The 27580-nt window shown below is 41.6% G+C and overlaps 2 protein-coding genes across 6 annotated transcripts in view; one reads left to right on the top strand and one right to left on the bottom strand.

The window, feature by feature from the left end:
• Positions 1-5181, top strand: part of PITRM1 (pitrilysin metallopeptidase 1) — a 37709-nt gene extending 32528 nt beyond the window's left edge. For both annotated transcript variants that reach the window (XM_025175654.2, XM_088150602.1), the window contains exon 27: positions 2802-5181. In XM_025175654.2, coding sequence (XP_025031422.2) covers positions 2802-2895 — 94 coding nt within the window. In that variant the 3' untranslated portion in view covers positions 2896-5181. The remainder of the gene's footprint in view (positions 1-2801) is intronic.
• PFKP (phosphofructokinase, platelet) overlaps positions 4965-27580 on the bottom strand; it is a 59658-nt gene continuing 37042 nt past the window's right edge. Inside the window, exons 13-23 of one of the 4 annotated variants that reach the window (XM_088150604.1) lie at positions 25666-25812; positions 23185-23255; positions 22832-22919; positions 21476-21628; positions 15330-15482; positions 13719-13883; positions 11592-11653; positions 10007-10118; positions 8664-8763; positions 7057-7162; positions 4965-5638 (exon numbers count right to left, since the gene is read on the bottom strand). In XM_088150604.1, the coding sequence (XP_088006730.1) occupies positions 5500-5638; positions 7057-7162; positions 8664-8763; positions 10007-10118; positions 11592-11653; positions 13719-13883; positions 15330-15482; positions 21476-21628; positions 22832-22919; positions 23185-23255; positions 25666-25812 (1296 nt within the window). In that variant the 3' untranslated portion in view covers positions 4965-5499. Of the gene's footprint in view, positions 5639-7056; positions 7163-7717; positions 8764-10006; positions 10119-11591; positions 11654-13718; positions 13884-15329; positions 15483-21475; positions 21629-22831; positions 22920-23184; positions 23256-25665; positions 25813-27580 lie in introns of those variants that run through there. The other 3 variants (XM_007422010.3, XM_007422009.4, XM_088150603.1) reach the window with 3 other exon arrangements.

The raw sequence follows: 27580 nt of genomic DNA, 5'->3' as shown, positions 1-27580 counted from the left end.
CATTTGTATCCACAGATTATAAAATACAAATGTGTGTATCTGACACACCCCTATAAACATCTAATAAGAGAAAATGCAGAAACCTGTGTCAGATGCTGGATGGCTTTGAGTCTCTTTCTGCTCCTTTGGCCTGGCTTGCTCATTGCTGAATGAATTATTGCTGAATTGGACAGAAGGGGCACATTGGAAATAACACCCTTTCCTAATTCCATTTCCATTCCCTCTTTTGTGGTTTCTGCTGCAGTGAGAAAAACCATGGCCTTTATTCTATGTCCGAATGAGATTGACAGTAATTATTGTAACTCCTTTGATTGTTGCGAGCTGCCCAGAGTCACTGAGAGCTGGGTGGCCTACAAGTTTAATAAATTATTATTATTGTTGCTCGCACAGTCAGCTAGATGTTTAGACTGGATGATGTTGTTGTTGTTGTTATATGGTTGGTCGCACAGCCAGCCAGATGTTTAGACTGGATTTGACATTTTTATCCATCTGCGGAGTCCTTCCCAAGGACCTGGGATAGGCAGAGGTTTGATGGTGTTAAAGGTATCGTCGCAGGATGGAAGCTGTTCCAAGTAAAGCTGCCTTTTGCAATGGACTGATGGTGATTTTGTCAATGTTGTTGTTGTTATTATTACAACCATAGAAATGGAAGGGTCTTTCAAGCAATACAGTCTGATTAATGCATTTCAGCTGCTCTGCTTATGTGCTGAACATATTTATGTGTCAACAAAACAAAAACAGCCCCCCCTCCCCAATCTCTCTCATATAACCAAAAAACAAACACTGCAAACCTTCTAATTTTTAACTATTAATTTCAGTAGGCCAAGGTTAGTCTAAGGTAAGTCCCTTTATCAGTCTGTGCTAAGTATTATTTGGCAAATGCTAAGACAGAAGATGCTTGGCTGGTGTGGGTCTTCCGGGCTGTGTGGCCGTAGTCTTGTTTCCTAACATTTCACCAGCACCTGTGACCAGCATCTTCAGAGTGCAGGAGCACAGACAGGAGCAGTTCTCTCTGTGCCCAGGGTGAAGTGACCCTTCTGTGGGTATTTATAGAGATGGGGGGGTGTGGGGGGGGTTGGGTTACTGAGTGGCTGCTTGTTTTGGAGTCAGCATCTGTGTGTATTTTCCTGGGGATTAGGCAGGGTTTTTTCTTCTATTGAATTGTTAACGAGGGGCTGCTGGGGGTGATTAGCAAGTTCATTGTGTGAACTGTTCACACGTCCTGGTGGTTGAGCTGAGTTCGTTGACCTTTTGCAGGCTGTATTTTTCAGGATTGGTAGCCAGGTTTTGTTGATTTTTAGACTCTCCTCTTTTTTATTGAAACTGTGCTGGTGTTTGTGAATCTCAATGGCTTCCCGGTATAGCCTGATATAGTGGCTGTTGGTGTTGTCCAGTATCTCTGTGTTTTCAAATAGGATTTTGTGTCCAGTGTGTTTGAGAGCATGTTCAGCTACTGCAGATTTTTCTGGTTGCTGTAGTCTGCAGTGTCTTTCGTGTTCTTTTATCCTGGTATGGATGCTGCGTTTTGTGGTCCCGATGTATACTTGCCCGCAACTGCATGGTATGCGGTATACTCCTGCGGCGGTGACTACAGCAACCAGAAAAATCTGCAGTAGCTGAACATGCTCTCAAGCACACTGGACACAAAATCCTATTTGAAAACACAGAGATACTGGACAACGCCAACAGCCACTATACCAGGCTATACCGGGAAGCCATTGAGAATCACAAACACCAGCACAGTTTCAATAAAAAAGAGGAGAGTCTAAAAATCAACAAAACCTGGCTACCAACCCTGAAAAATACAGCCTGCAAAAGGTCAACGAACTCTGCTCAACCACCAGGACATGTGAACAGTTCACACAATGAACTTGCTAATCACCCCCAGCAGCCCCTTGTTAACAATTCAGTAGAAGAAAAAACCCTGCCTAATCCCCAGGAAAATACACACAGATGCTGACTCCAAAACAAGCAGCCACTCAGTAACCCACCCCCCCCCCCCAGATCTCTATAAATACCCACAGAAGGGTCACTTCACCCTGGGCACAGAGAGAACTGCTCCTGTCTGTGCTCCTGCACTCTGAAGATGCTGGTCACAGGTGCTGGTGAAACGTTAGGAAACAAGACTTCAAGACCACGGCCACACAGCCCGGAAGACCCACACCAGCCATCGTATGCCGGCCGTGAAAGCCTTCGACAATACACAGAAGATGCTTGTTCGGTATTGTTTTAGAGCATCAGAATTTGAGAGTGCCCATCTCATGGTTTTATCTTTCTTTTTCCATTGCTTATCCCAATCTTCATCTAATGCTTTGCACTTCCCCTCAATCATATCTAGGAGGTGCTCAGTATTCCTTAGAAGCAGAAAAAGTTGAGTGCCAAGCAGTTTGATCAGGGAGCAGCAATAGGGAAAGTGGAGAAGAAATGCTGAGATTTCAAGTCAGTTAGGATGGAGAGATGAATGATATGGCCAAGGTGTTTTCTGTTAATTTGTACTATACCTCTGAATGTCTGTACATTCAAAGGAGCATCATTTAGTCTTGTGAGATGAAGCTGTCACATTCCCCTATTAAGAACCATGGAGAGTTATAATTAATAATTTTGGATAAATTATTGGACGGTTCACCAGTAATGGCCTCCCTTTTCATTCTTTGTCTATGAAAAGGAGAGGAAGGTTGTGCCTTCTGTGGGGTGAAGAATGTTCTCAGTCCCCATCCTGATCAGATGAGACTCTCTCTCACTGGAGAAGACTGGTCTGCCTGCATTTCGGGTTGGAATAATAGATGCCTTTATACTTTCAGGTACCTCATTGCTGGGAAGAGCACAAGGGGACTGGCAATTCTTGGACCGGATAACCCAGACACTGCCAAAGACCCTTCCTGGGTTATACGATAAAGCAACCTGCTGTGGTCTGCCTTCGAAGGAAATCCAACAGGTGCAACTCACACAATGTCTCCCAAAATAAATTTTGTGAAAAAGGACTTTAAAGTACTGTTAGGACAAGACATTATTTGCATCACATCATTCCGAAAGAGCTTGATACTGCAGTAGGGTTTTTATTGAAAAAGTAAGTTGATTTGAAGACTCTCGCAGAATTCCACATTCTTTCTGCCCCCCAATCTTCGTCTTGACTGCAGCAATTATGAAGTTATTCCAGATTAAGCCATTTCTGGCTCTGAATGACAACTGGTCCTAATTTCAGCTAGATTCCCCCCAAAACACTGCAGTAGCATTCACCTATTTATAAAATTGTGGAATTGTTTTTAGTCCATTTGCCTTAGATCATGGTCAGTTAATAAAGTATTTTTTAAAAGGTATATAATCGATTTTAACTTTCCTATTTTGTGTTTCAGTCTTGGGCAAGTTAGAGCCTCATGTTAAGGATACCTTGCCTAACGGGGCTTTTGTAGCAGGATTTAAGTAGCTCTAACCTTGGGGAAGAGAGGAATCAGACATAGGACTTTCTGTTGCAGTGAACATGGTATATTTTGTTCACCTTAGGTTTTGTGTGTTGTGTTGTCAGACATTCAGTGTGTACAGGACGTTTTGAGCATTCTAATTGTGTCCACACTGCTTGTTCTACAACTTCAGTGTTACACTTCTTTTGCAAAAAGATTAGACAGAAGTCACTGTTACATTAAAAAGTTCCCAAATGCTAGGGGCTGTCTGGATTCCGAACCGAGAGTCTCAGTGTAGTAAAAGGTGTGACTGTAAATAATAATTGTTCACAGCAGTGCTTCTCAATCCTGGCATCTTCAAGGTGTGTGGATTTCAATTCCCTGAACACCCCAGTTGCCTCAGAATTGGGGGAATTCTGGGAGTTCCACACATCTTAGTTGCCGAGGTTGAGAAGCGCTGCTTTTGCTATGCAAGAAGGCTGAGGTTTACCTCAAAATCTTCAGCAGAAAATGTCAGAAAGAGGCATTGGCACATCTGCAGAAATCTTTTCCAGCTCCTAGAACTGAAGGCAGCAGAGCGCATGAAGGAACACAGCCACTTTAGAGACAGGGGCAGTGGGTGTACAGGTAGTCCTCGTTCAGTGACCGTTCAAAGTTACAACGGTGCTGAAGGAGGGAGACTTATGTAGTTTCAGCTGTCGCAGTGTCCCTGTCTCATGTGATTGCCGATTTGGGAGCTTGGCAACCCTTTCACAATTACAGTGCCACAGCGTCCCATGGTCATGTGATTGCCACGTTATAGCAATACAGTATTTTATTCTGGCTGGATTGCATATGTGTCTCTTACTGTTTATTACACAAAACTATGCTTTTGAGTGTAAACACTATGGTAAAAGTGCAAGAGATGAATAGCATCACGCTGAGTGCATAGAACCGGTTTTGAACAGATTATTCATAAGGAACACATTGGTAACTGGGTTTTCTTTGTTAAGTTAGAGCAGTGTTTCTCAACCTTGGCAACTTTAAGATATGTGGATTTCAACTCCCAGTCCAAGCAAAGTCTATGGGGCAGCTGGTAGGAGGGACCACTGCAACTGCTGTCGTAAGTCGGCAGTCATGTGACATTGTGCTTTACGACCACGTCACTTAGCAATGGAGTTGCCGGTCCCGGTTAAGCGAGGACTACCTGTATTGCTTCATGAAGCAATTCCGAAGCAGTGCTTCAAGCACCATCAAAGCACTTTTGAAACTCTGCAGGCCATTCGTAATTCTTTACCAATTAGGTGGTTTTTATTCATTCCCTTTTACTAGAGTTGCCTAAGCACTTGGAGTGAAAATGATTGCAACAGGCAAGTCTTGGAAGAACAGCTTGGCTTGCGCATACACTCCATCCCAAAGTCCCAGTACTAGATGCCTAAATATAAGCCTCCCAGCAAATGTGCTGTGAAAGGGTTGGAAGTTTTCCCCTAGGAAGGCCCAGGACAGCTGGAGAAGAACGAGGGTGGGAAGGCTGAGTCTGGTGGAAGCTGTATGAGAACAAGGCGTTTAAACAAAAGACCCCAAACGTTATGGCAATACAGTATTTTATTCTGGCTGGATCGCATATGTGTCTCTTACTGTTTATTACACAAAACTATGCTTTTGAGTGTAAACACTATGTGGTAAAAGTGCAAGAGATGAATAGTATCACGCTGAGTGCATAGAACCGGTTTTGAACAGATTATTCATAAGGAACACATTGGTAACTGGGTTTTCTTTGTTAAGTTAGAGCAGTGTTTCTCAACCGTGGCAACTTTAAGATATGTGGACTTCAACTCCCAGAATTCCCCAGCCAGCCATGCTGGCTGGGGAATTCTGGGAGTTGAAGTCCACATATCTTAAAGTTGCCAAGGTTGAGAAACACTGCGCTAGAGTGTCCCTCTGTGTAGATGAAGCCTAAAAATAACCAGGAACAGAGAGATTATGAAGTTTTTGCTTCCCACATAAAGTGCTGGTACAATAACTTAGATGTTACAAAAAAGAAGCTGTAACACATATTCTAAAGCATTGTCGACACACAATGGAGAAAGAGTTCAATTTATGACATCCTGGGGTCCCAGTCTCAGGCTTCTGATGCCTTTGGTCTAAGCACGTGCTCTAGCTGACCTGAGTCGGAAACATCATAGCTGGCCTTATATTTGGCCAGGATCTTCATCAGGGGACGCAGTTTTAGCCACCACTGTTCCTTAGGAATTCGGTGCCTGTGGATCAAGAGAGGGGAGGAAATTGCCATTAGACGTTTCTAGTAGAACATCTGCGAGCAACTGAGGCTTCTACCCAAGCTGAAACCAAGACGTTTTATTTATTTATATGGTCTCCTGTCTCACATACAATAATCTGAGGGAGCTCATAACAAAACCAATTAAAAACAGTAAGACAATTGTGCCACCCATTCGTGAAGCAGCACATGTGGCAATTTTCAGCTGAATGTTTACTAGTGAGAAAGATGGGGGAATCTGTGTCACCCAGCTCTTAATAAGTAGCAGATAGTTTATAATGAAAATGGGTCCCCCAATTCTTCAGCTCATCAACCTCTTCATGAAGTTTCAGATTGTTCATCAACCCCCAAACACTTATTATATGGAAATTATTTAATAAATACTACTTGAATAGTACTACAAATAATAACAACACCGATCCCTTGAATAGTCCCATTGGTCAATACTTTGGGGAACCCTACACCAAATAGATTTGTAACAGTAACACAGCATTAAGAAGGGCTCACTCCATCTGTTCTGTGAATTAAATGTTGCAAATCCAGGTTTGTCCTGCTCAAGCAAGGTGATCCCATGGTCGAAAGCACCATCAGACTGAGCCAAACCACTGGTCACTCTGAAACTGGCCAAAGCTCTGAGAAAGCCCAAGTGAAGGCTTTTGCAAGCAGGGCATGCATGTAAACAAGAGATGGGGCTTCAATCACGTGTTCTTGTCCACCATCTTGACTTTGCTGACCTTCCCCTTCCCCATGGATAACCCTGTTTCAAAGTCCTGATAAACCACTTCTCAAGATGGGTCACTGTAATAAATGAATGAATCTATGATTGACTGACTGACTTCAGGAACTGAATTATAATGTTACAAAAGCAGCAGAGCCTAACTGGATCATTTTACCATACAGCTCCCCCCCAGTGGCTTCTGGAATTGGAATTAACCTCTTTCAGTTGAAGAGCAACTCCAACTCTTCCACCCAGACAGCCCTGGCAAGTGAGAACTGCAGCCTCAGGGAAGCATGAATTAATGTTACCATAGGCAACTTGGGCTGCAGGGAAAAAAAATGCCTACACAAAATTGATCTTGCTGAAAAACATCCCCAAACTCAATCTGGAAGCCATTTGTGCTATGGGGAATCTGGATAGGACAATCTCAACTGTTTTGTAATGGGAACTTCAACTCTGAACTGGTTCAACGCAAGGCATCTACAGCAGCATTCTGACACCAACCAAGGAATAATGCCCTGAGCACATGCTTTGTCCTCTTTTCCACCTGTGACCTTTCTCAGCTGATGACCTGCAGATGCACAGGACGTTGGTCCTCCTAACTGGGAATTAAAGTTCAACTGATGTGGAGACATCAGGTCTGGGCTGGCTGTTCTATAATAATATGGAGAACTTTGACCTACACAAAGTCTGTTTCATCCTGTAGCTCAATCACAGGCTGGAAAACGAGGTTTCTCAGACGCATTCCTAGAAGGCACGCAGAGTCCGCAGTATTGGCAAACACCCTTCCTATTGGTGGGGGAAAAAAACTAGTTTTAGCCACACAAAGTGTAACAAAATGGTACATATTAACCAAAAAAGATGACATGGGAGGGAAAAAGTGTTAGAGAAGTCCAAAAACTTGGGGTTAATTGATAACGAACATTCGTTCAACAAAACTAGTTTTTTAAAAAAGAAATAGAACTTTTTCAACACTATAGTAAGGTCTGCTTTGTCCGGTGCTGATAATATGGAGAGACAATAAACAACATTACCTTCTTCTGTGATCCATGTAGCCACGGCAAGCAGGGAGAAACAAGAAAGGAAGAATACTTGTAACTAAAATTGTGGTTGCCTATTAGTTTGTAAAACATATTCAGGAACCTAAAACTTGAGGAGAGTACTGGGCAGGGAGGATCCCGACATCACAAATCTGAGGACTTTAGAAGGACAGTCACTTTCATCCCACCCCAACTCACAGGGTGGTTGTGGGGAAAAAGAAGAGGAGGGGGCACTTTGTATGCCACCTTGAGCTCCTGAATGGAAGGCAGGACATAAATCTAACAAATACATAACATTATAGAAGTGTTTGTGTGTGTGTGTGTGTGTGTACATACATAGATACAAAATAATACCCTTCTATAATGTTATGTATTAATATTCGCTTTAAAAAAAATTACTAGCAGAACTAGCATAAAGCATATCAGAACAAAACGTGCTTCCGAAAGACAAGCAGTAGGTCAACCAAACTGATGACATGCCATTATGGGGAAAAAGGCTCTTCTCCTAGATGGTACCAACTTCCTTCTAGTCAATTGCCCTTTAGGCATATAAAGCAGAGTCTGCTCCTACTGAGATAAAAGTATTCTCAAACAGCAGTTCCCAGTTGTTTCCCTTAGGCCTAACATTATGATGAGTGTCACGGAGCATTACACCAGATCTGGGTGAAAATCATCAACTCCTCGTCTGATTTGGAGATGACACTCCTGGAGGGATCCAAAACCTGGACATTAGCATACCAGAGATACACCCAGGGACAAAATGGGCCCATGATGTTGGTTTCTATTGTGGTGATCCAAAGATTACTAACACCACACTCTTTCCCAGCAGGGTCAGATGGAGAGATTCTCCAGCAGTGATCTGTGCCCCATTCTGTATCAAAGTCTGGGAGCTGTATCTTGTAGTAATTTCTGCTGCACATCAGTCTTTGTGTTAGTAGGGCCCCTAGTACCTTTATTCTATAACACAGATGCCTGAACTTGATATTTGGAAAGAATGGGAAGGGTGTCATTCACAGATCCAATCTTACCAGCCAGTCAAGAAAAACAAACAGGGCAACCATGGTCTATACTAGATTGTCTTTTGCAGAAATCAAGACACATGGAAGAAGAAACACATCTGGTTAACTTAGATGCATTGCAAACATTCCATTTAATATCCATCCATGGTGCCCAAGCTTCCTGGTCCCTGTGGCAATTTGCAGCTGGTGCGCTCAGCTACGCAATGAAAAATGCATCTAACATTTCCTCACCTCTTCTGTAGCTTTCTTTCAGTTTCTTAGAGATCCACAGCATAGCTTTTGCTGCAATTTTTGTCCCAAAGTTTCTATCAAATGGAGAAGGGGCACCACCCTGTGAAATTCAACACTTAATTTAACAATGAAGTGTACATTTCAGATTTTGGGGGGAAAATTATGATGATGTCTTTATGAGTTAGAAACATGCACAACTGTAGGAAGAGAACTATGTTCATCTATAGTAATCAAAATCAGGAGTCTGGCAGCACTTTTTCAGACAAACAAATTTTACACACCTCACTTCATCAGATGCAATGGAGCAGTTAGACTGATTCCAGTTTAAATCCTATATCAGTCCAGCCGCTCCATTGCATCTGATGAAGTGAGCTTTAGTATATGAAAGCTTGTGACTTTTAATAAAATGAATTAATACGAAAAGGTGCTACCAGACTCTTTCTAATTTTAAACATGCACAAGATTCATTGTCTCACATTTAGGCACAGGATGAGACATAGCCCGGTGCAGGCATGTCTCCCACGCGGGGAAGATGTGTTCACATTCTTCATTCTTCATTCCAACTTGGTGCCCCCCCAGCTATCCTGGAAACTTCAACTCCTACAATTCCCAGCCAGCACTGGCTGTTGACTGCATTGGAGATCAAGGAAATAACTTTTGGGGCTTCACTAGTCTTTTAACTGTTAGTTTTAGTTTGAATGTCTTTCCACTTTTTTTCCAGATTTTGTTAGCCACCTTGAGTACCTGCTAGAGTTGAAAGGGTATAAATCAAATGATTCAATCCACACACACAGCTAGAGCGTGCCAGCTGGGAGAAGTATGCTAGTTTATTGAGAATCACAACCAAATAATCACTTTGGTTATGTGGGTCACAGAATATTTACCATGCATACCCTGATAATTTTCATTTCTTCTGATTTATTTTCCTAATAAATATTGGCCTCTAGTCTCTTAGTGCACGAGCTACACCATTTGGACTGATTAGGTCAGCTGGGACTTGAATGAGACTGAGATAGTCACGTAAGCTTTGCAGAATGCCTTCTAGTCACTGATGAAATCATTACACCTACTTAACAATTGCTACTGAGATTACTGGAGGAGATTAAACTTCTTTAATGCTAATTAAGCAGCAACAACTAACACGGAGAACCCATCTACCCTACAGACTGCAGACAGAGACTCAGGTTGCTGTTAGGGATACAGAAACCCAGCTGTGAAAGCGTGATCAGGGGCTGGTTTTGTATATAGTTCCAACCTATTTGGGGCATTTGCACTGCTCTTATTGCGTTAGAAGAAGCATTTCAAGCCTCTTGTTCCAACTTGGAGTACTCAGCCATTCTCACCTGCTGCATATGACCCAGCACGTTCTTTCGGCAGTCGAAAACCCCTTTGCCTTCTTCCGAATAGAGCTGATAAATGAAGTCAGTTGTGTAGTTCTCGCTACTATTTTCGTTCCTGTGTAATCCCCAAAGAAGCACGGCTTATTTATTTGATGCAACTTTTCTATGTTACGGTATTTCTGTACAAGTACTTGGGGTGGCTGAAATTCCCCAGCCAGCCAGATTAGTTTCCCATGCAGACGTTGCCCTGATCCAGACCTGCTTAGCTTTAAAGGGCAAAAAACAGAGCAAATGTCATGTTCCCAAGATAATCGCCTTTCGGAGAAGTCATGGATTCAGGTGCATTCAGCACTATTGCTGGAAGGCATTATCAGGTCCTACGCCTACTTTCTTTCAAGAGATAAGTGTATGTATGTGTTTGCATATAAAAAGGTTGGGCAGCCAGAAAATGAGTCAAAGCGAAAAACACCCAGCCTCTAGCATGCCCCTGACAAATCTGGACTACTGCCAAGGTGGCACAGAGGCCCACCCTTGTGACTGGAATAGGTCATCCTATTCCAGCAACTTCCAGCAACATCCAGAACTCCATCTAAAACAGTGTGTCTCAACCTCAGCAGCTTTAAGATGTGTGGACTTCAACTCCCAGAATTCCCCAGCCACACATCTTAAAGCTGCTGGTTGAGAAACACTGATCTAAAATAAAGGCAGTCAAGAAGTACGGAAATCTCACCCTTGCCTGTTGCCTTATAGCAGCGCTCCAGTCACAGTCTCAAGCTAGGGAAAGAGATTTGAATTTAGAGCTAGTTCTGCCTGCATCAAGTGGAATGACTGGATGATCCAGCCAAACATTGTCTCCTCTGACAGCTAGGAGTCCTCCACGCATCAGTTACGTAGTTCTAATTAACTCTCTATCGGGGTGTGCAATTTTTTCTAGAATGCAAAGCGGACTTGGTTTTTGATGCACCGCAGAGCGCACTTCAAAAAAATTGGGTAGGGCCGGGACAAAACCTCAAAACTGGTATAGTTCCATTGACAAGTCTGTTAAATTAAAATTAAATATTGGGCCTATGCAAAAATCAACCTGGAGATATTATCCTGAGGTTGATTCAGTCAAACCTGTGAATCAATTTGCAAATCTCTTGCTTTGGGGCATGTACTTTTTTCTCCAAAATCTAATGATTCCAACCAATATGCTCAGATTGTCCTAAACAGGAACATCCTTTTGAATGGAAGCAATTCAATTATTTTGAACTGACTCAATGAATTGGATCAGATTAAGGGGATACACACCCCACTTATTAAATATAATTATCAAGACTGGTCTCCAGTCTGCTATGTAAGTCTGTTTTTTCCTCTCTGTCTCACTGAAAATTACATTCTGATAGTAACTTCTGGAAATGTCTGGCTTTAGGCTTACAGGAATTCTAAAATCTCAGATGGTGCTTCTGCGCCCTAGATCCTTTATTATGAAATGCCAAAGTCTGAGCCTGTACTTTTTGGTCTTTTTCAGAGGATGATGTATTCTTTCAGACCTGAAAAATATTTGCCTCTTCCCCCTTCTCCCCACAACATGTCAGGCACCACTTACCTCAGCACCAAACCTCGCTGAATGCTGGTTTTCATCTTTTGAGTTAGATGCTCCACATTGGCCTACAAAATAAATAGAATTTCTTTCCAAACTGGGAAAACCAGCATGTCCGTCTTTTGAACACAAAGAAGGAATAAATCATCCTCTCCAAACAATATTTAAGGAGTGAATGAGGAACTTCAACTTAAGTTCATGGCTCAGCCACAGATAAGCTCAAAGCATGTTGGCTGTGGGTGTTATGAACTTTTAAATTTTGTAGATCACCTTGAGTCTTTTTTTATTTAGCAGCCATACACATTCTAAAAAATTCTAGAGGAGGAGGAGGAGGAAGAGGTGATGGTGGTGGTGATTACAGGGACAGCCTGCCTTCTGACCAGTTCTGTGGTTCCATAAACTCCTACATGGCAGTAAAACCACCATGAACTCTATGTAGCTTGAAGTAAACCACCAGCATTGCCCCAACTGCAACTGGGTTGCCTTAACAATGATCTGGAGACCTTAGCTGATCCCAAATACTGCAGGGAGATCCCTAGTACATATTGTTATCATATTGCACCTTATCTATTCATTGATTTGCTATAGCTGGGTAGCCACAGAAACACACAAACTGAGAAACCTGCAGCCACAGAGAAGGCAGGTAAATCAACTGGGTACCATCCCTCTCCTTAGCAGTTGCTCATTTTGTCAGGGGATTTGGAAGACCCGAAGAGTTGGATAGGTGTGCGTGAAAGAGCAGGTCCTGATTTGGAACTATTCAAACATTGGACTAATAGTTAACAAAATGTAGGTGTCTTGTCATCACTAGCTCCAGTCCCAGTTAATAATCTCATAATCTAATTCTGGACCAATGAGAATTTATAAACTATTTTAAAAGACAATCTAAACAGAAGGTTCCCAAAGGACCTCTCGGTAGTCACCATTATGTTTATTGATTTTATTATAATTTCTTTGTTTTATTGTTTTGAGTTATCCAGAGTCATTGAAAGTTGGGCAGCATACAGGTTTAAAAATTAAATTAAATTAAATTAAATTAAATTAAATTAAATTACCCAAGTTTAACTCTTGAGAGTGGTACTATTTATTTTGCCAGCTTTATGCAACAAAGTAATAGTGGATTAGGAAAATGCTTTGAATGCAGAATGGGAGGTCAATGTAAATAGGAGTTTTAGGGTTTTAAATACATAAATTGTCCATATAATAGATTCATTGACCAACCCTGTTGGCTTTAGAAAAGCCCTGAACAACCTGCCCAGCACTGAGCTAGGAGGTTACATGAGCTGTTAGGACATGTTAGTTGTGTTATGTGAGTTACTGTTCCTGGTGCTATATGTGTGCCTGGTGGATGCATTTTTAATGTTTTAACTTGTTGATCCCTTTATTTATTTATGTGGCCGCCCGTCTCAATAAATGATTCTGGGCAGTTAACAATATGAAAAGAAAAAAAAAAACAGAGACATAGACAAAAATTAAAATATAGGGTAGCCAAGAAGGATCATCGACAATCATCAGCATAGCCAGGAACGGGCTCCTTCACTCTCAAGGCCAAAGGCCCAAGCAGAAAATCAGATCTTGGTCAAAATCAATCAGAATTGGATTGGAGCCAGTCTGATCTCTGGAGGGATGATGTTCCAGAGGGTGGGTGCTGCAACACAAAAGGCTCATCGTCTTGGCCCCACCAGCGGATACTCTTTAGTCAGATTAAATAGCATGGGCAGAAACAATTGGGGACAGATGATCTCACAAGTAACCTGGCCCCAAGCAATGAAGGGCTTTAAAGACTACCACTTGCAGAGTATGTGGCCATAAAAAAGGGAGGGAGGGAGGGAGGGAGGGAGGGAGGGAGTTTTTAATAATATTGACAAGATGAATAACTTTTGCTGGCGAATTATAGTCCTGACACTAAGTCTTAACTAACACTGTGTACAGGTCCATGCACACCCCACTTATCACTTGATGGCTATCATATCAACTGATGACTTGCAGATGCAAGCCAGCTCAGATATAACCAAAGAGGTAGATCTTGCCTATTAATGTAACTATCAACATCCAAACAATGATATCGCAGTTCATAAAAGTGTGAACCAGCCCACCAATGTGGAAACGACCTTCTCATAAGACGTTGCCTACCTGTAGCTCCCGAATGTCGAACTTCTCCTCGAAAATATACGCAGCATCGGCACCTGCAGCCAAAGCCCCCATATTAGCCAGGTAGCCGCAGTAGCCTCCCATGGTCTCAATGATAAACACACGTCGCTTTGTCCCGCTTGCTGATAGCTTGATTCGGTCACAGGTCTATCAAAGGAAGATCTGTTAGCAACTGACACAAAAATAGGCTTCCCACCTTTGAAAGCCATTTTAGTATCATCTAGGCTACAAGTATTCCACTTGTGGACACGTTATAATTACGATGCAACACAAAAGCAGAAATTGTTATTTTAAAAATGCTTAACTTTCCTTTCCTGGCCTTCTAGATGCCAACTACCATTTTTTCACATTTTAGCCATAATGTTAACTATGAAATGCTTGGCATAAAAATGGCATTAAAAAAAGGAAGAAATCAACTGCATGACTGCACTTGATTCTCAGGTGTCTGGCTTGTTTTTCTAAGACAGCTAGAGAAAAATATCTTGTCCTCCATCAAAGGGTGATGAATCACACACTGAAAAACAGAAACAAATAAGCCACTGAAATATACAAAGCGGATGAAATGGCAGCCACGCTGGCTCAATCTCAACCCCTAAGAGGCACCCCAAATAAGCAAACAAAAATATGTGGTGCTTAAGGGCAAACTTCTTTAATAACCCAAGGCAGAAGTCCCTCATTTCATCCTTGGAAAGTGTTGCACTCTGGGGTCATGATCTAATGCTCTGGAAGTCTGTCTGGGACAGAATGTCTGTTCATCATGGTCTTGTGCCTGTGATGATAAACTCCATATCTCAGTTCCTCTCTGCAAACTGAGCAGAGTTCAACAAAGCCACCCTCCTTTGCCTCCTTCCCCTGCTCTGCAGCCCTTGGGAATGCTGGGAGAAAAAGTTGGCCAAGGAAATATGAGGGAGGGCACACAGATGAGCAACTTAGTATCTGTCAAGCCGCACATTCAATTCAACTGGCCCCCCACATCAACCACATGTCCACTTCATACTTATTCTGACAGACTAATATTAAATAACAAACCGGTGGGAATCTTCGCCACTGAAAAAGCAAATGCCGCTCCAGCAGATCAGACAGGGATCTTAGGTGAATATGCTGACACTGGCATTTTTCATTCTAAAGCCAGATTCTTAAGCAGCTGTGTCACAATGGAGAACTAAAATGATGTGGTATCAGCAGGAGTGTACATTTTGCCTGATTCAGGCTTCATACATCTTCTAAACCAGTATTTCTCAACCTTGCCAACTTTAAGATGTGTGGGCTTCAACTCCCAGAATTCCCCAGCCAGCATGGCTAGCTGGGGAATTCTGGGAGCTGAAGTCCACACATCTTAAAGTTGCCAAGGTTGAAAAACACTGTTCTAAACCCTACCCTATGCACGTGGCACACCAGCAATGGATTCTGCAGGATAATCTGTCTGGAAAAGCTAATGTGAAGGAATCTCGATGAGTTTCAGACCACCCACTTAATCAATCAATCCTAGGATCTTACCTTCGTGCCATGAAAACATAAAAGGCTCCTGAACACACGCACTCTAAGCTTTCAGACTTGCCATCCCAGATCTGGGCCGAACATTTGCTCTCTTACCTCTACAATGGCATTCAGGGAAGTATCAGCACCAATACTTAAGTCAGTGCCTGGGACATTATTGCTAATAGTTGCAGGCAAGACACAAATCGGGATGCAAAACTCCTCATAGCGGCCCCGGGCTTCAGCTAGCAGCAAGCAGCTTTCAAAGGCCTGAAGCAGTGGGACAAGGAATGATAAGCAACATCCTAGGGCCGTATCTGGACAGCTGTTAGGCGTCCTACTAGTGGCTCCCTGTGTGTGGCAATGGAACGTCTGACCAGCCAATGTGGCAAATCCCCCAACACTGCCGATTTAAAGAATGTGGCTGGTTGATTTTGTTTGTATTCCTTACAGCAACTCAAAACGGGGTGCTGGATTTGCATTGGTGCAGAAGAAGATCAGCAGGAGTTAGTAGAAAGGCGATACAAGCAAAAGAGAAGTTAAAGTAGCAGAGGACAGAGCCCTGGTGATTAAACTGAATTTTTGCATTCTAAACATCTGGAGGAAGTGAACGGGCTTCACTGACTTATACCTCGCTTTTTTTAGCTTGTTTCCTAAACTGGATCAGGATTAGGTCAATAACTCAAAGAAAATACCTGTAGCCAGGCACAGCTCAACTAGCCAGTCATCATTCATGGTTATCCCCAATCTTATCCTGCTCCACTCATCTTTGTGAATGCCAAAGAGGGCAGAAAGGGATCCATTGTTTCATTTTGAGCTATGGAGCAGGCAGAAATATGCCAAAGATAAGCATTTACGAGAAAATTCTCCTTTTGCTTTTGGTCAGGCAATGAGAAGGTAGCTTCTCATGTCAAGGTCCACAGAAGATTGTGAAAGCAAGACAATAGCAATATTGTGCATGATACATTTGTCACTCTTTGGAGTTATCTAAAGTTGAACACCTGTTGACCAGATCCCTGGGGCTTTCATTGCATTTCACTTTGATCCTTAACTGTTAACGTCAAGTTACATTAAGTAAGTTCACATTTCCACAGCAATGATGAAATGGAGATCTACTAATTTTGTGCAGCAATTGCTCTCAACCTTTGCTGGTAGGAAGACGGTAATCTTTCTTATTTCTGCATCCCTTGTGGACACATTCCAGCTATCCCTTGAGACTATCACTTCACATCTTATTTATTCTTTGGAGCCAGTTTGGCTGGTCTTAATAAAAGGTACTGCCAAATTAAGTGGGTTTTTTTCCCTGGATTGTGTGGGTTACTGTTTCATTTCCTTCACTCCACTCAAAACCCATGACTCTGAAGCAAATTTTGTTTTCTGCTCCCCTGCACCTAGAAGCAGGCATACGTGACCTATTTAGCTTCTTGCAGGGAGTCAGTGACTAGCTCCCCTTAGTCATCAGCCATGGCAGCTATAAGCAAGGGCCCTCAGCTGGAAGCACAGCCTTCTGTGTATCCGGAAAACTTCAGGCAAATTGAAGGAAAGCACTCAGCATTTTTATGCTCGCCACTTAAAAAAAAAACATCTATATGTAGCAAGCACAGAGAGAAAAGAGCAGCAAAGCCATCTTCCTGAATGTATTCTTTTTCTAGCTGCAGGCAAGTGTTCATCACACAGGGCCTCCACTGACCTGTGAAGTGCCTTTGTGAAAAAAGTGTTTTGCTGCCCCAGCCAAATGAAGAAGACTCAGCACAACTCTTATGTGCTGTCAGGCCAAACTTCCTGGAACTGCCACAATATATGCACTGGAAGATGTTAGCGGTGCTGATAGTTTCAGATTGCGCAATACTTACAGTTTCTCTGGATTAATATACAGGTAGTCCTCACTAACGTCCACTGGTTCAGCTACCATTTGAAGTTACGACGGCACTGAATGAGGGGGACATATGACGGGTCCTCATAGTGGCAGCCATTCCAGCGTTCCCACGATCACGCAATTGCAATTAGGACACTTGGCAACCAGCTTGCAATTACGACGTTGCAGCATCTCATGGGCTCATGATCGCGATTTGCAACCGTCACTGCCAGCTTCCAACAAGTCAAGTCAATGGGCAACAGGGACTGCCGGAACTCCCATCGTAAATAGGTGCGGTCACACGATGTCACGCCTTATGACCACATCATTGAGCAATGGAGTTCCCGGTCCAGATTACCACTGGTGAGTGAGGACTACCTGGACAGCACTTGTTTCTATCCCGCTGTAATCAACTGATGCCTGGCGGCTGAACCATATTTTTTAAAATTACATACATACATGCATACATACATACATACATACAGAACCGGACTGAAAATTTGTTGAATCTCTTGGCCAGCATATTAATTATAGTATCACTGGAGGCACGAAAATTCTTCCAGAATATGCAATTGCTGATCTAACTAAAAATTCAACCTGTTTCTCAAAATCAATCCTCTTTTCCAAGGATAATAAAGTAGGCCCTAAAGTCTCAGGTCTTTTTAAAAAAAAAGCAGACCGAGGAGGAGCTAACCTTTAAAGAGTTTAGCTTCGGTACTTCATTTGTGAAAAGATTATAAGAAAGATTTATCAGACAGTAAATCTTGATGTGGAAAATCACTACTGCAAAGGTAAGCATTGCGCCAGTAAACTTTGGTGGTTCTCTGAGCAAACCACAAAGCATATGCACAGATTTGATCCAATTACATTTTACATTCTTGGACCTCCAAAAACGTTTGACAAAATCCTTTTTCAAAAATTCTTGATGAAGATTACTAAAATAGGGCAGAAATTTTAAAAATTGTCTCAGTGTGGAGGTTATGGAAAAAACATTTTTTCTCTCTCATCATTCAGAATTAAACTAACAACATAGACTACAGAAGACTGAGTACACTAAAAAGTTCCCATGTTTAATGTATGGAACTTAGCTCCCCAAAATGTTAATGGCTACAGGCTTGGATTGTTTTTAACATGAGAAAAATTCAAAAAGTTTGTTGGTGACTGACATTTTGGATTGGAGGGGGGTATGCAAGGGAAGCAAATGGATTCATGTCACAATAAAGAAGCACCTTATACTGAGGTCAAAGAAAAGTGATCAAAGAACTCATCTACCCATAAAATTCCTCTTAGACCTAAGTACTGAGGCTTACACAGTCTCACATACAGAAGCCCTATACTGTCATTTTTGGTTAGCAACGGTCAGAACCAATGGTTTGCATAAAATTACTATTTACTGAAATGCCGTGATTTTTTTTTTTCCTTTTAGAAAAAGCTGAAAATACAATTCGGAAGACATTAAAGATGGGCTGAATAAGAAAGCCGGCTGGGTGGCTTTGGGTCAGTCCCACTCTCTCAGCCCAACCCACCTCACAGGGTTGTTGTTGTGGGGAAAATAGGAAAACATTAGGTACATTTGCTGCCTTGAGTTACATATGAAAAAGGCAAGATAAAATAACAGCCACAACAATAATAATAAACGTGGAACTTGGGAATGCTGCAGTGGAACGGGGGCAAAGCTTTTATCACTTCCTTTCCACACCAATTCTTCCTGTGGCAGGGCTTGGATTCTTTGTCACACAACATGTACAGTGCAGTTCACACGGGGTGCAAGCAAAGCAGGTATTCAGATCTGAATCCCACTCCTCCACAGTTGCACATAGTAGCAGATGTTCAATACTGGTGAATCGCCTGTCTTTCGAAAAGGTTTCTCAGCCGTTGCTGGGGCAACAAATTCAATGAACGATCAAAACGAACGAACAAACAAATCAGTAACGATGCGTCCCTAGCACTGAAACGACTGTGATTTTAATATGGAGCAATTATTCCATTAGAAGAGAGCTGGGAACTACGGTATCATCTAACGACCATCCGGTTAGCAGAATTAAAGGAAAGTCCACAAGTGGAATAATGATCAGTTAAATAAGGCAAGAAAACTCGTAAAAGAGAGAAAGACAGTGAAAAACGTGCAGGAAATACTCACTTTTGGTTTTCTACGAACATAGAAGTGGAGAATGTTTTGTACCAGAACTGGAATCAAGGCTCCCTACAGATTCTTTACTATAATTGAAAGGGGTGGGTCAAAAAAGTCAAGATGGCAGCCACAACCATATGATTGAAGCCCCACCCCTTAAAAAAGGGCTTGGCTTTAATTGCATGGTTGTGGGCACCATCTTGACTTTTTTGAGCCCCCCCTGGTGAACACCCTGATACCTGAGACAGACTATTTAAACATCTGTTAGGCGTTCTGCTTCAGGCGATAAAAAATATTTCTCCGAGCTCGTTTGTCCTTGTCAATCACAGCCCAAAAAAGCTTAAATCACAACCAACCTTTCAAACATCATGGGATTCTTAAAAGATTTGCACATCATGTCAACGCACTGCCTTTAAAAAGAGAAGCGTCCGGCAGAATCTGTGACCTGAGGCTTAAATGTCGAATGGAATTATTGTCTTTTAGAGCAGGGTTCCTCAACCTTGGCGACTTGAAGATGTGTGGACTTCAACTCCCAGAATTCCCCAGCCAGCAGGGCTGGCTGGGGAATCTGGGAGTTGAAGTCCACACATCTTCAAGTCGCCAAGGTTGAGGAGCCCTGTTTTAGAGCATTTCTCTCCAAATGTCCGGCTAAATCATGCACAAAACACTCCATGCAAGAAACTAGTCTGTGCACAACAGCTGGTTTCAGGAGATCTGTGGCCAGGGCGAAAAACAGATGTGATGAAATGGGTTCTGTTTTGATCCGGGAAGGAGCAAATGGGGCAGAGAGAATGGGGGACATGAGCGACCGAGGGCAGGGCGGGGTGGATTTGGGAAGACTGGAGGGCCAGGCAGGCTGATGGGATATGTCACAATGGCAGGGAAACTAAAGTGTTGGGAAGATGGAGATGTCAGACTGGGAGACGCAACGGCGAGAGAGGGGGTGATGCACACCAGCCCTAACCTACTCACGCCATCTAGATCTTGTTTCACCCAAAACCTTAAACAACCAAAGCGTTCTGGCTTTCAGTTCTACCCAGCCACGATCTGAAACAATTTGTCAGAACTTTTGTCAGAGTTTATGAACACCTAATTAACATCAGCCTCTTGGAAGTACAGTGGTACCTCGGGTCACGAACACTTCTGTTCACGACCAATTTGGGTCATGAACAGCACCGTTCACAAAATTTTGCTTCCATCCGCGAACTCCGCATCAGGTGACGAACAGGATCCGCGGCCATTTTCCCTCCCGTGACACGTGGTCGTGGCTTCCTGTAGGGAGGGGGACTCTCCCTCCAAGCAATAACCGCCTCCCCACCCGCCATCCTGTCCTCCACGCCTCAAGCAAGGTTAGCATTCTCTCTCTTCATGGTGTTCTGTACTGTACTTTGTGTCATATTTTTGTGGTTTAAAAAAAAAAATACATATGGTTCAGAACGGATTAACCGTATTTACATTGAACCTTATGGGAAAATTTGATTCGGGTCGCGACCAATTCGAGTCGCGACCAGAGTCACGGAACGAATTAAGTTCGTGACCCGAGGTACCACTGTATCATACACGAAGTTTGTTTTGTAGCGTATTTTAATTAATTAATTAGTATTTATCTATTTTAATGAATGTTTATTCTGTTTTTATTGTAAACTGCCCAGAGGCACTCCATAGTGAGATGGGCGGTGACAAACTTGAAAGATAAATAAATAATAATTTTAAAAAACCTCTGGAATGTGACGGTTAATATTCGAATGGGAGACCACCAGGACACTCAGGGCTAGAGATTAGACTTGGAACATGGAAAAAACTATCTCAAAAAAAGGCAAAGGGAAATCAATTCCACGTTACTAAAAAAAAAAAAAAAAAAATACAGATATATCTGTATAACCGCTGAGAAATTATGTGTTCTGCAGATTTTTTTGTTTTAAACCGGATCTGTTCTTATGAGTATTTTTACGTTGCTTTAACAAGAGAAGTCGTTTTTACCAAAGCTCAGATGGTGGATCAAAGACTGGGATATGCGTTTCTTATGAACAAATAAATAAAATGCTATATTTGTATTTTCTGAAACTTAATATCAGGTCAAACTACCCATGCATGTATGCGTGCGTGTGCATGCACACGTGCACGTGCATTGGGTGTATGTGATTTTACGTTTACGCCTGATTTACGGTGCGATCTTGTTTCCTGGCGTTCTGGTCCAAGAAAATCTCCAGTTCTAGCCATGCTGAATAGCAAGCAGGGGTAGTTAGTGAGTAACAGCAGAAGGAAAGAGAAACTTACATCAGTGATAGTGTTCAGAGCAGTGTCTGCACCAATGCTGAAATCAGAACCAGGTACATTGTTGGATACGGTTGCAGGAACCATAACCATGGGAATACAGAACGCGTCATATTTCTCCCGGACTGCAGAGAGCTCCAATAGTCCCAGGTATGCCTGATGGGCACATACAGCAATTATGTAAAATTAAACGGGAGAAAAAGAAAACTTGAATTGCAGCAACAGGTAATACAAGGCAGGTGGGGATTTGGGTCCCAGATTGGCTGTCTATAGACTAGTATTTCTCAACCTTGGCCACTTGAAGATGGGTGGACTTCAACTCCCAGAATTCCCCAGCCAGCAGGGCTGGCTGGGGAATTCTGGGAGTTGAAGTCCACCCATCTTCAAGTGGCCAAGGTTCAGTATACTGCTACAGACACACACACACTGATGACAGATGGTAGTTATCCCTTTCAGAGAATCAAAGGTGATTTGAAAGAGGGGTCACTGCTCATGAGTATATCTGATCCTACCTTTTATCCCCGGCAATCAATTTCTGGCACTTTTTCAAAATTTGGTTTGACTCCAGGTAGAAGTTCCTTGTAAAAGGAAACAGGGGTGTGCTGCACGAGAGGTGACACCTTTTTCAATCTACTTCCAATGCTCTTAGAAATTACCATCCATCTGCAGTAGAGAGTCACCAGGAAGACCTCATGCAATATATAAATACTATATGTATAATACGTAACAGAAAACCACCTAAAGCAAACAGCTTTAAAACTTTTAGCGTAAGTACTTTTCAATATTTCTGCAAGTTCTCTTACAGAATACACAATACAGTAGTAGAGAGAAGTAAATCTTATTCTCTCTTATTAGCTGCATTTATATATTATAAATTAGTTACACGAATATTACAGTGATTACATTTTTCTATTCATTCATGGATTAAATGAACCACCCAAAATAGCATTCCCTATTTAAAAACAGACTTTCAGAGTTACGAATCAACTTCTAAACACAGAATGTATATTCCTGAACAGGCACAGAGTTTAAGCAGTGACTTAACACTGTGAGATCAAATTGAACAAATTTAATTAACATTAATGAACGTTATTTTTTTAAACACCAACGCTATAGATAATTAGAAATATGAGGCTGTCATTGAAACCCAAAGCCACTTGCCCAGTACCTCTACATCATGCCACAATTTGTAACACAATATATTTGTGTGGACAATGGAATGCTGTATGTTCTCAAAGCCCATTCAATGGCTGGGTTCAGACTCCCCTAAACCATGGTTTGTTTTAACCGTGGTTTATTGAATAATGGCTCAATTACCAACAAGAATTTAGAAGAGAGGAAAAAAGCAAGATTGTATACCTCAAAGCCACCAATAACAAGGAGGGCATTGATGTTATGAGCTCGCATCTGTTCTGCAATCTTCTCCAAATACTTTCCAGGGAGTGTACTAAAATATATTTTTAAAAAGACAGTCAGGAATGTATGTAGGGTAAAATAATAACACAGATTTAATTTCTCATCTCACTTGATTGTATTCACCTGAGGCACAACTATACATTGCAAAGGATCTAATCATCAGGTCTAACACTTCAAATTCCCTTTGATCAGCAATAGATTAAATCTGTTCAGTGCAACTTTATGGTAATTTCATGGCATATGCACTGTTGCCTCTTTGATTTCCAGATAGATAATATATAATACTGTTGAATTACCGTTTTGTGCCAAGTATTGACCCTCCTTGGCCAGTCCAACCGCCAACATCTCCCCACTTGATTTCTTTAATCTGTAAATTAGAACCACAGAAAGATGTGTTGATTAAATGATGCTCATATTGCCAACATGACTTAAAATACATGCGTTCCTGCAGTGGATGACAAAAGTCAAAGTTAAGCACACAAATGTGACTGCATAATTTAAGTCAGAGATGTCATGGAGTGTGATGCAAATACATAAGTTGCATCTTCTGCATGATGACGTCATTATGCATTTACTATAATTTGCCTCCCCCTGCGAGGATGCCCACAACTTTACCTAAAATTATTGGATTTAATTGCAACTAAATACCATTTCTTATTTGCTCATTGTATCACTATATATGCAATTTCCAATACATGCCAAACTCTTCTGTCCAACTCCAAATCTAAAATCCTTAACTCAGTGACAGCTTAAACAAAGCATGGTGTGTGTGTGTGAAGCCACTTCGTTTATGGGATTCTAAAGCAAACAGGAATAGCTTTTAATTAAATTGGAGCAAGTGGAAAAGCTAAGTAGTCCAGGTCAATTGCACAAAAGCTTAGATGTCTTTACTTTGAAAAGCAGAGCAAAATGGGGACAAATCACAGGGCCCTGTGACAGACTGCCACTACCGCAGATGATTTCAAGTAGTTAGTTGGGAAGAAAACACTCCAACAGGAATACTTTTCAGATTAGCTGGATGAAAAATTAGAATCTTTTAGATTTCCTGATCATCAGTGTCCAATTGCCCAGAAGGAGAGTGGGTCAAACTCCTCAAGGACTTTGGAATTAAACTCTGCAGTTCTAGCAACTACAGGTAGTCCTCAACTTATGACCATTCATTTAACAACTGTTGAAGTTATGAAGGTGCTGAAAATAGTGACTTACAACTGGTCCTTGCACTTACAACTGTTACAGCGTCCCCCATGGCCATGTGGTCAAAATTCAGGCACTTCGCAACCAGCATGTATTTATGATAGTTGCAGCATCCTGGGATCATGTGGTCACCATTTGCGACCTTCCCAAGGGGCTTCCATCAAGCAAAGTCAATGGGGAAAGCTGGATTTGCTTAATGACCTCATGATTCGCTTAATGACCACAGCAAAAAGGTTGTAAAATTGGGCGTGACTCACTTAACAACCACATCACTTAATAATGGAAGTTCTGGTCCCAATGTGGTCGTAGGTCGAGGACTACCTGAAAAAACTAAACAACTTTAATTGTTAACTAACTAAAAACATGGTAATTGGTTTTCTTTTAAAGTTATTTTAAGGCTTTGTAAATGTGCTGGATCAGAAGTCTTAGGACTGAATGTACATTACACATTTCCTTTCATAAACACCTTCTCATTGGAAAATACTAAAATTCAATGTGAGAACAGATCCTGTGATCTAATTGACTTTTGTCTGTGGCTACTCAGCTTGTGTTCTTATCTCCAGATAGTGTAATGATTCTTTGCTGTTCTTAGAAAATCAAGATCACCTAACAGCTGCCCTCTGAACAATATACTGAATCTGACACCAAAGATTTCTCACCAGGCATTCAGGAAGCAAATGTTTTTTCAGAAATATGGGCAATCAAAATATTAGGGCAGAATTATATAGAGACTATATGAAAATGGGCTATGTCCCAGAGTAGGATACCCTCCAACCTCATTGTTCTTCTGTGTTGCAGCCCTTCCCAACCTGAAGCCTTCCAGATATTTCACTCAAACTCCTGAAGTGACAAGTTATTATCACAGGCATCCAAAAGAAGACATGATGATGCCACAGTACGCTGGACATCACTTTCCCAACCCATGTATATTATAACCCTGAACATCTGGAGGAGAAAAGGTGACGAAGGCCATGCGCCAAATATCCATCTCCAAAAAGTGTCATTACATTCAAATTCAAATTATCAGTTGTTATGTCCAATGAGGAATACTGCTCCCCCTCCCTCTTCTGCAAACCGCCTTCAGATAGCTATTTTGGTAGAATTATAATGGGAACTTTTAATGTGCTTATGATTTCTATCTAAAAAATAAAGGTGAAGTCTGAGTCCTCAATTTCTTGTGACTATGTAGACACATCCATGCAGTTTTCTTGGCAACAATATGGAAGTGCCATTGCCACCTTCTCCAAAAAATGGTTGGACCAACTCATGGAAGTCATGGGGATCAATGGCTATTAACCTTGATGGCAGTGTGACTGTCTCTAGAGGCCATCTGCTGGGAGACTAGTAGGCTTCCTTGGACAGTTGGTTGGTCACTGTGAGAAGACTGCTGGACTAGATGGGCCTGGGGTCCAATCCAGCACGGCACTGCTTATATTCTTATGAGTTCCCAGTCTACCTTTCAACCCTGGGATATCTTGGGGGTCTACCATCCAAGTACTAATGTAGCTTCTGAGCCCAGGCAAGGTTGGCCAGGTGTATCTACCTGCTGAGGCTACTTCCCATACAATTGTGATGATACTGACCTGCCCTTTAGAAAAGCCTTCAAAGCCATCAGTGACAGCTAACATCTTGTGTCCTTCACTGATCCCAAGTCTCACGGCGGAACGAACAGCAGCATTCATCCCAGCTGCTGGTGCACCAACATTTAGGACAGCGACAGTGAAATTGCTCTGCAGAAGAAGTGACAAGGTTTTTGGGATACAACAGAAGTCACAGGGCATAGCAGAATGATTTTAGAATAAAAAATGAAGTCAGCAGTTCATGAATTCAGACATTTAGAACAACTTCCAGTGTAAGCAATTAGAGACAGGTCTCCCGATTTTAGAAAGCCCATGTTTAAAAAAAAAAAATCAGAGTTCTTATTATAATCCCAATGCCCCTACATTCATTCCTGTTTGAAGAAGGCTCTAACTACCTAAACATCATTTTAGAAAACCAGCAAAGCAAGCAATATTATTACACAACTGATTTGAATGTTTTAATCTGGCTATTACCTATGCAATTAACAAAAGAAAAGATAAATTTTCTTATAACTGAAATAAATATCAAAAGCTACATTCTTTCACACACAATAACTATATTGTGCTGGAAAACAGCAGATAACTAAAACATTACAAAACAACAGGTGATTAAACCCTGTCTACTAGCCTCAGATTGCACGTCAATCAGTCATCATCCATAAAACCTTTTGCTGTTCCCAAGCAGCAGTATATCCAGTGAAAAATCCCACACTGTGCCCTCTACAGTAAGGACTTTTTACCCAACAAACCAACATAAAAAGTCAACCTGTCATTATCTGCTGCAATGTATTTATTCAGAAATATTGCTGTACGTGAACCTCAATTATTATTTCCATTGGAAACCCTTTTCCTGCAAGATTGTTTCCTAAGGGTTAGCAACCAATGCATGGAAGGCCATATGTCACCCTGCCTGAGCAATGGAAAGCACAACTGAACATTTCTGTTAGTTTGGCATCTGACAATCATTCTCTTCACCTTTGTAACATCATTAGCATGCCAGTCACTTCTTAACTTGATAGGGCATTCTAAAGTTCACAAAATATTTTGGCATTCCATGAGGCTGGAAAAATCTCAGAGGGGGCAGAATCCAAAATTGGAAATCCTGTCCATCCAGCTGGACACTGGAAATATTTCATTATACAGGTAGTCCTCGAGGTAAGAATGCCTGGTATACAGTTGACCCATAGTTAAGAATGGAGCCTACAGTATTGTAGCAAAATTTGAGTTATATACATAACGGTTCAAGTTCATTACACAATACTACTTCTACAGTATTATACAATAATACTGTTCCGGCTTACATACAAATTCGACTTAAGGACAGACCTTGGGAACAGAACTCATTCTTAAACTGGGGGCTACCTCTACTCTCAATATGGGGAAAATATTCACACCGGCCTTGAACTATTTCCCTAAAACTGTTTTTAGAAATGCACAGTTCTAAAGAGAACATTTTGAAGGGATGGAAGACATGCAAACACCTTTCCATCCTTTTTTTGTCAACAAGGTGTTGAATTCCCTAAAGTGCATTATGGGATTCACCAAAAGAAGCAATCAGTTTATTGTGCTAAACGTCTTTTCTTAATTATCTGTAGCAGAACACGGATGTCAAACTTCAAACTACACAATGAAATCTCTGTGTTCACATACAGTACAAGATGAATTAATCTGATCCATCTGCCAAAGAACTGTAACAAGGCAACCTATTTTCTGACATATGTCCCTGGCTTAATATCCTTAATCCTCAGTTACACCTTTAAATGAAAGTTATTAAATAGCTGTGTTCCAAATTCCACAAAATTCCAAAAAATAAGATCATCTCTAAATATATGGCTTAAGAGCCTCCAGACAGAGCAAGACAAAAAGCTTGGTAAAGTTACTTGGACTTTTTTTAATGACAAGTTCTACCAACTTGTTA

The sequence above is a fragment of the Python bivittatus genome, unplaced genomic scaffold (genome assembly GCF_059951505.1).
Source record: "Python bivittatus isolate LINGU-HERP-01145 unplaced genomic scaffold, Pbiv_v1 ctg000610_np1212, whole genome shotgun sequence".
NCBI lineage: Eukaryota > Metazoa > Chordata > Lepidosauria > Squamata > Pythonidae > Python > Python bivittatus.
The sequence above is the reverse complement of the archived record's forward strand: the minus strand, read 5'-3'. Positions and strand labels throughout refer to the sequence as shown.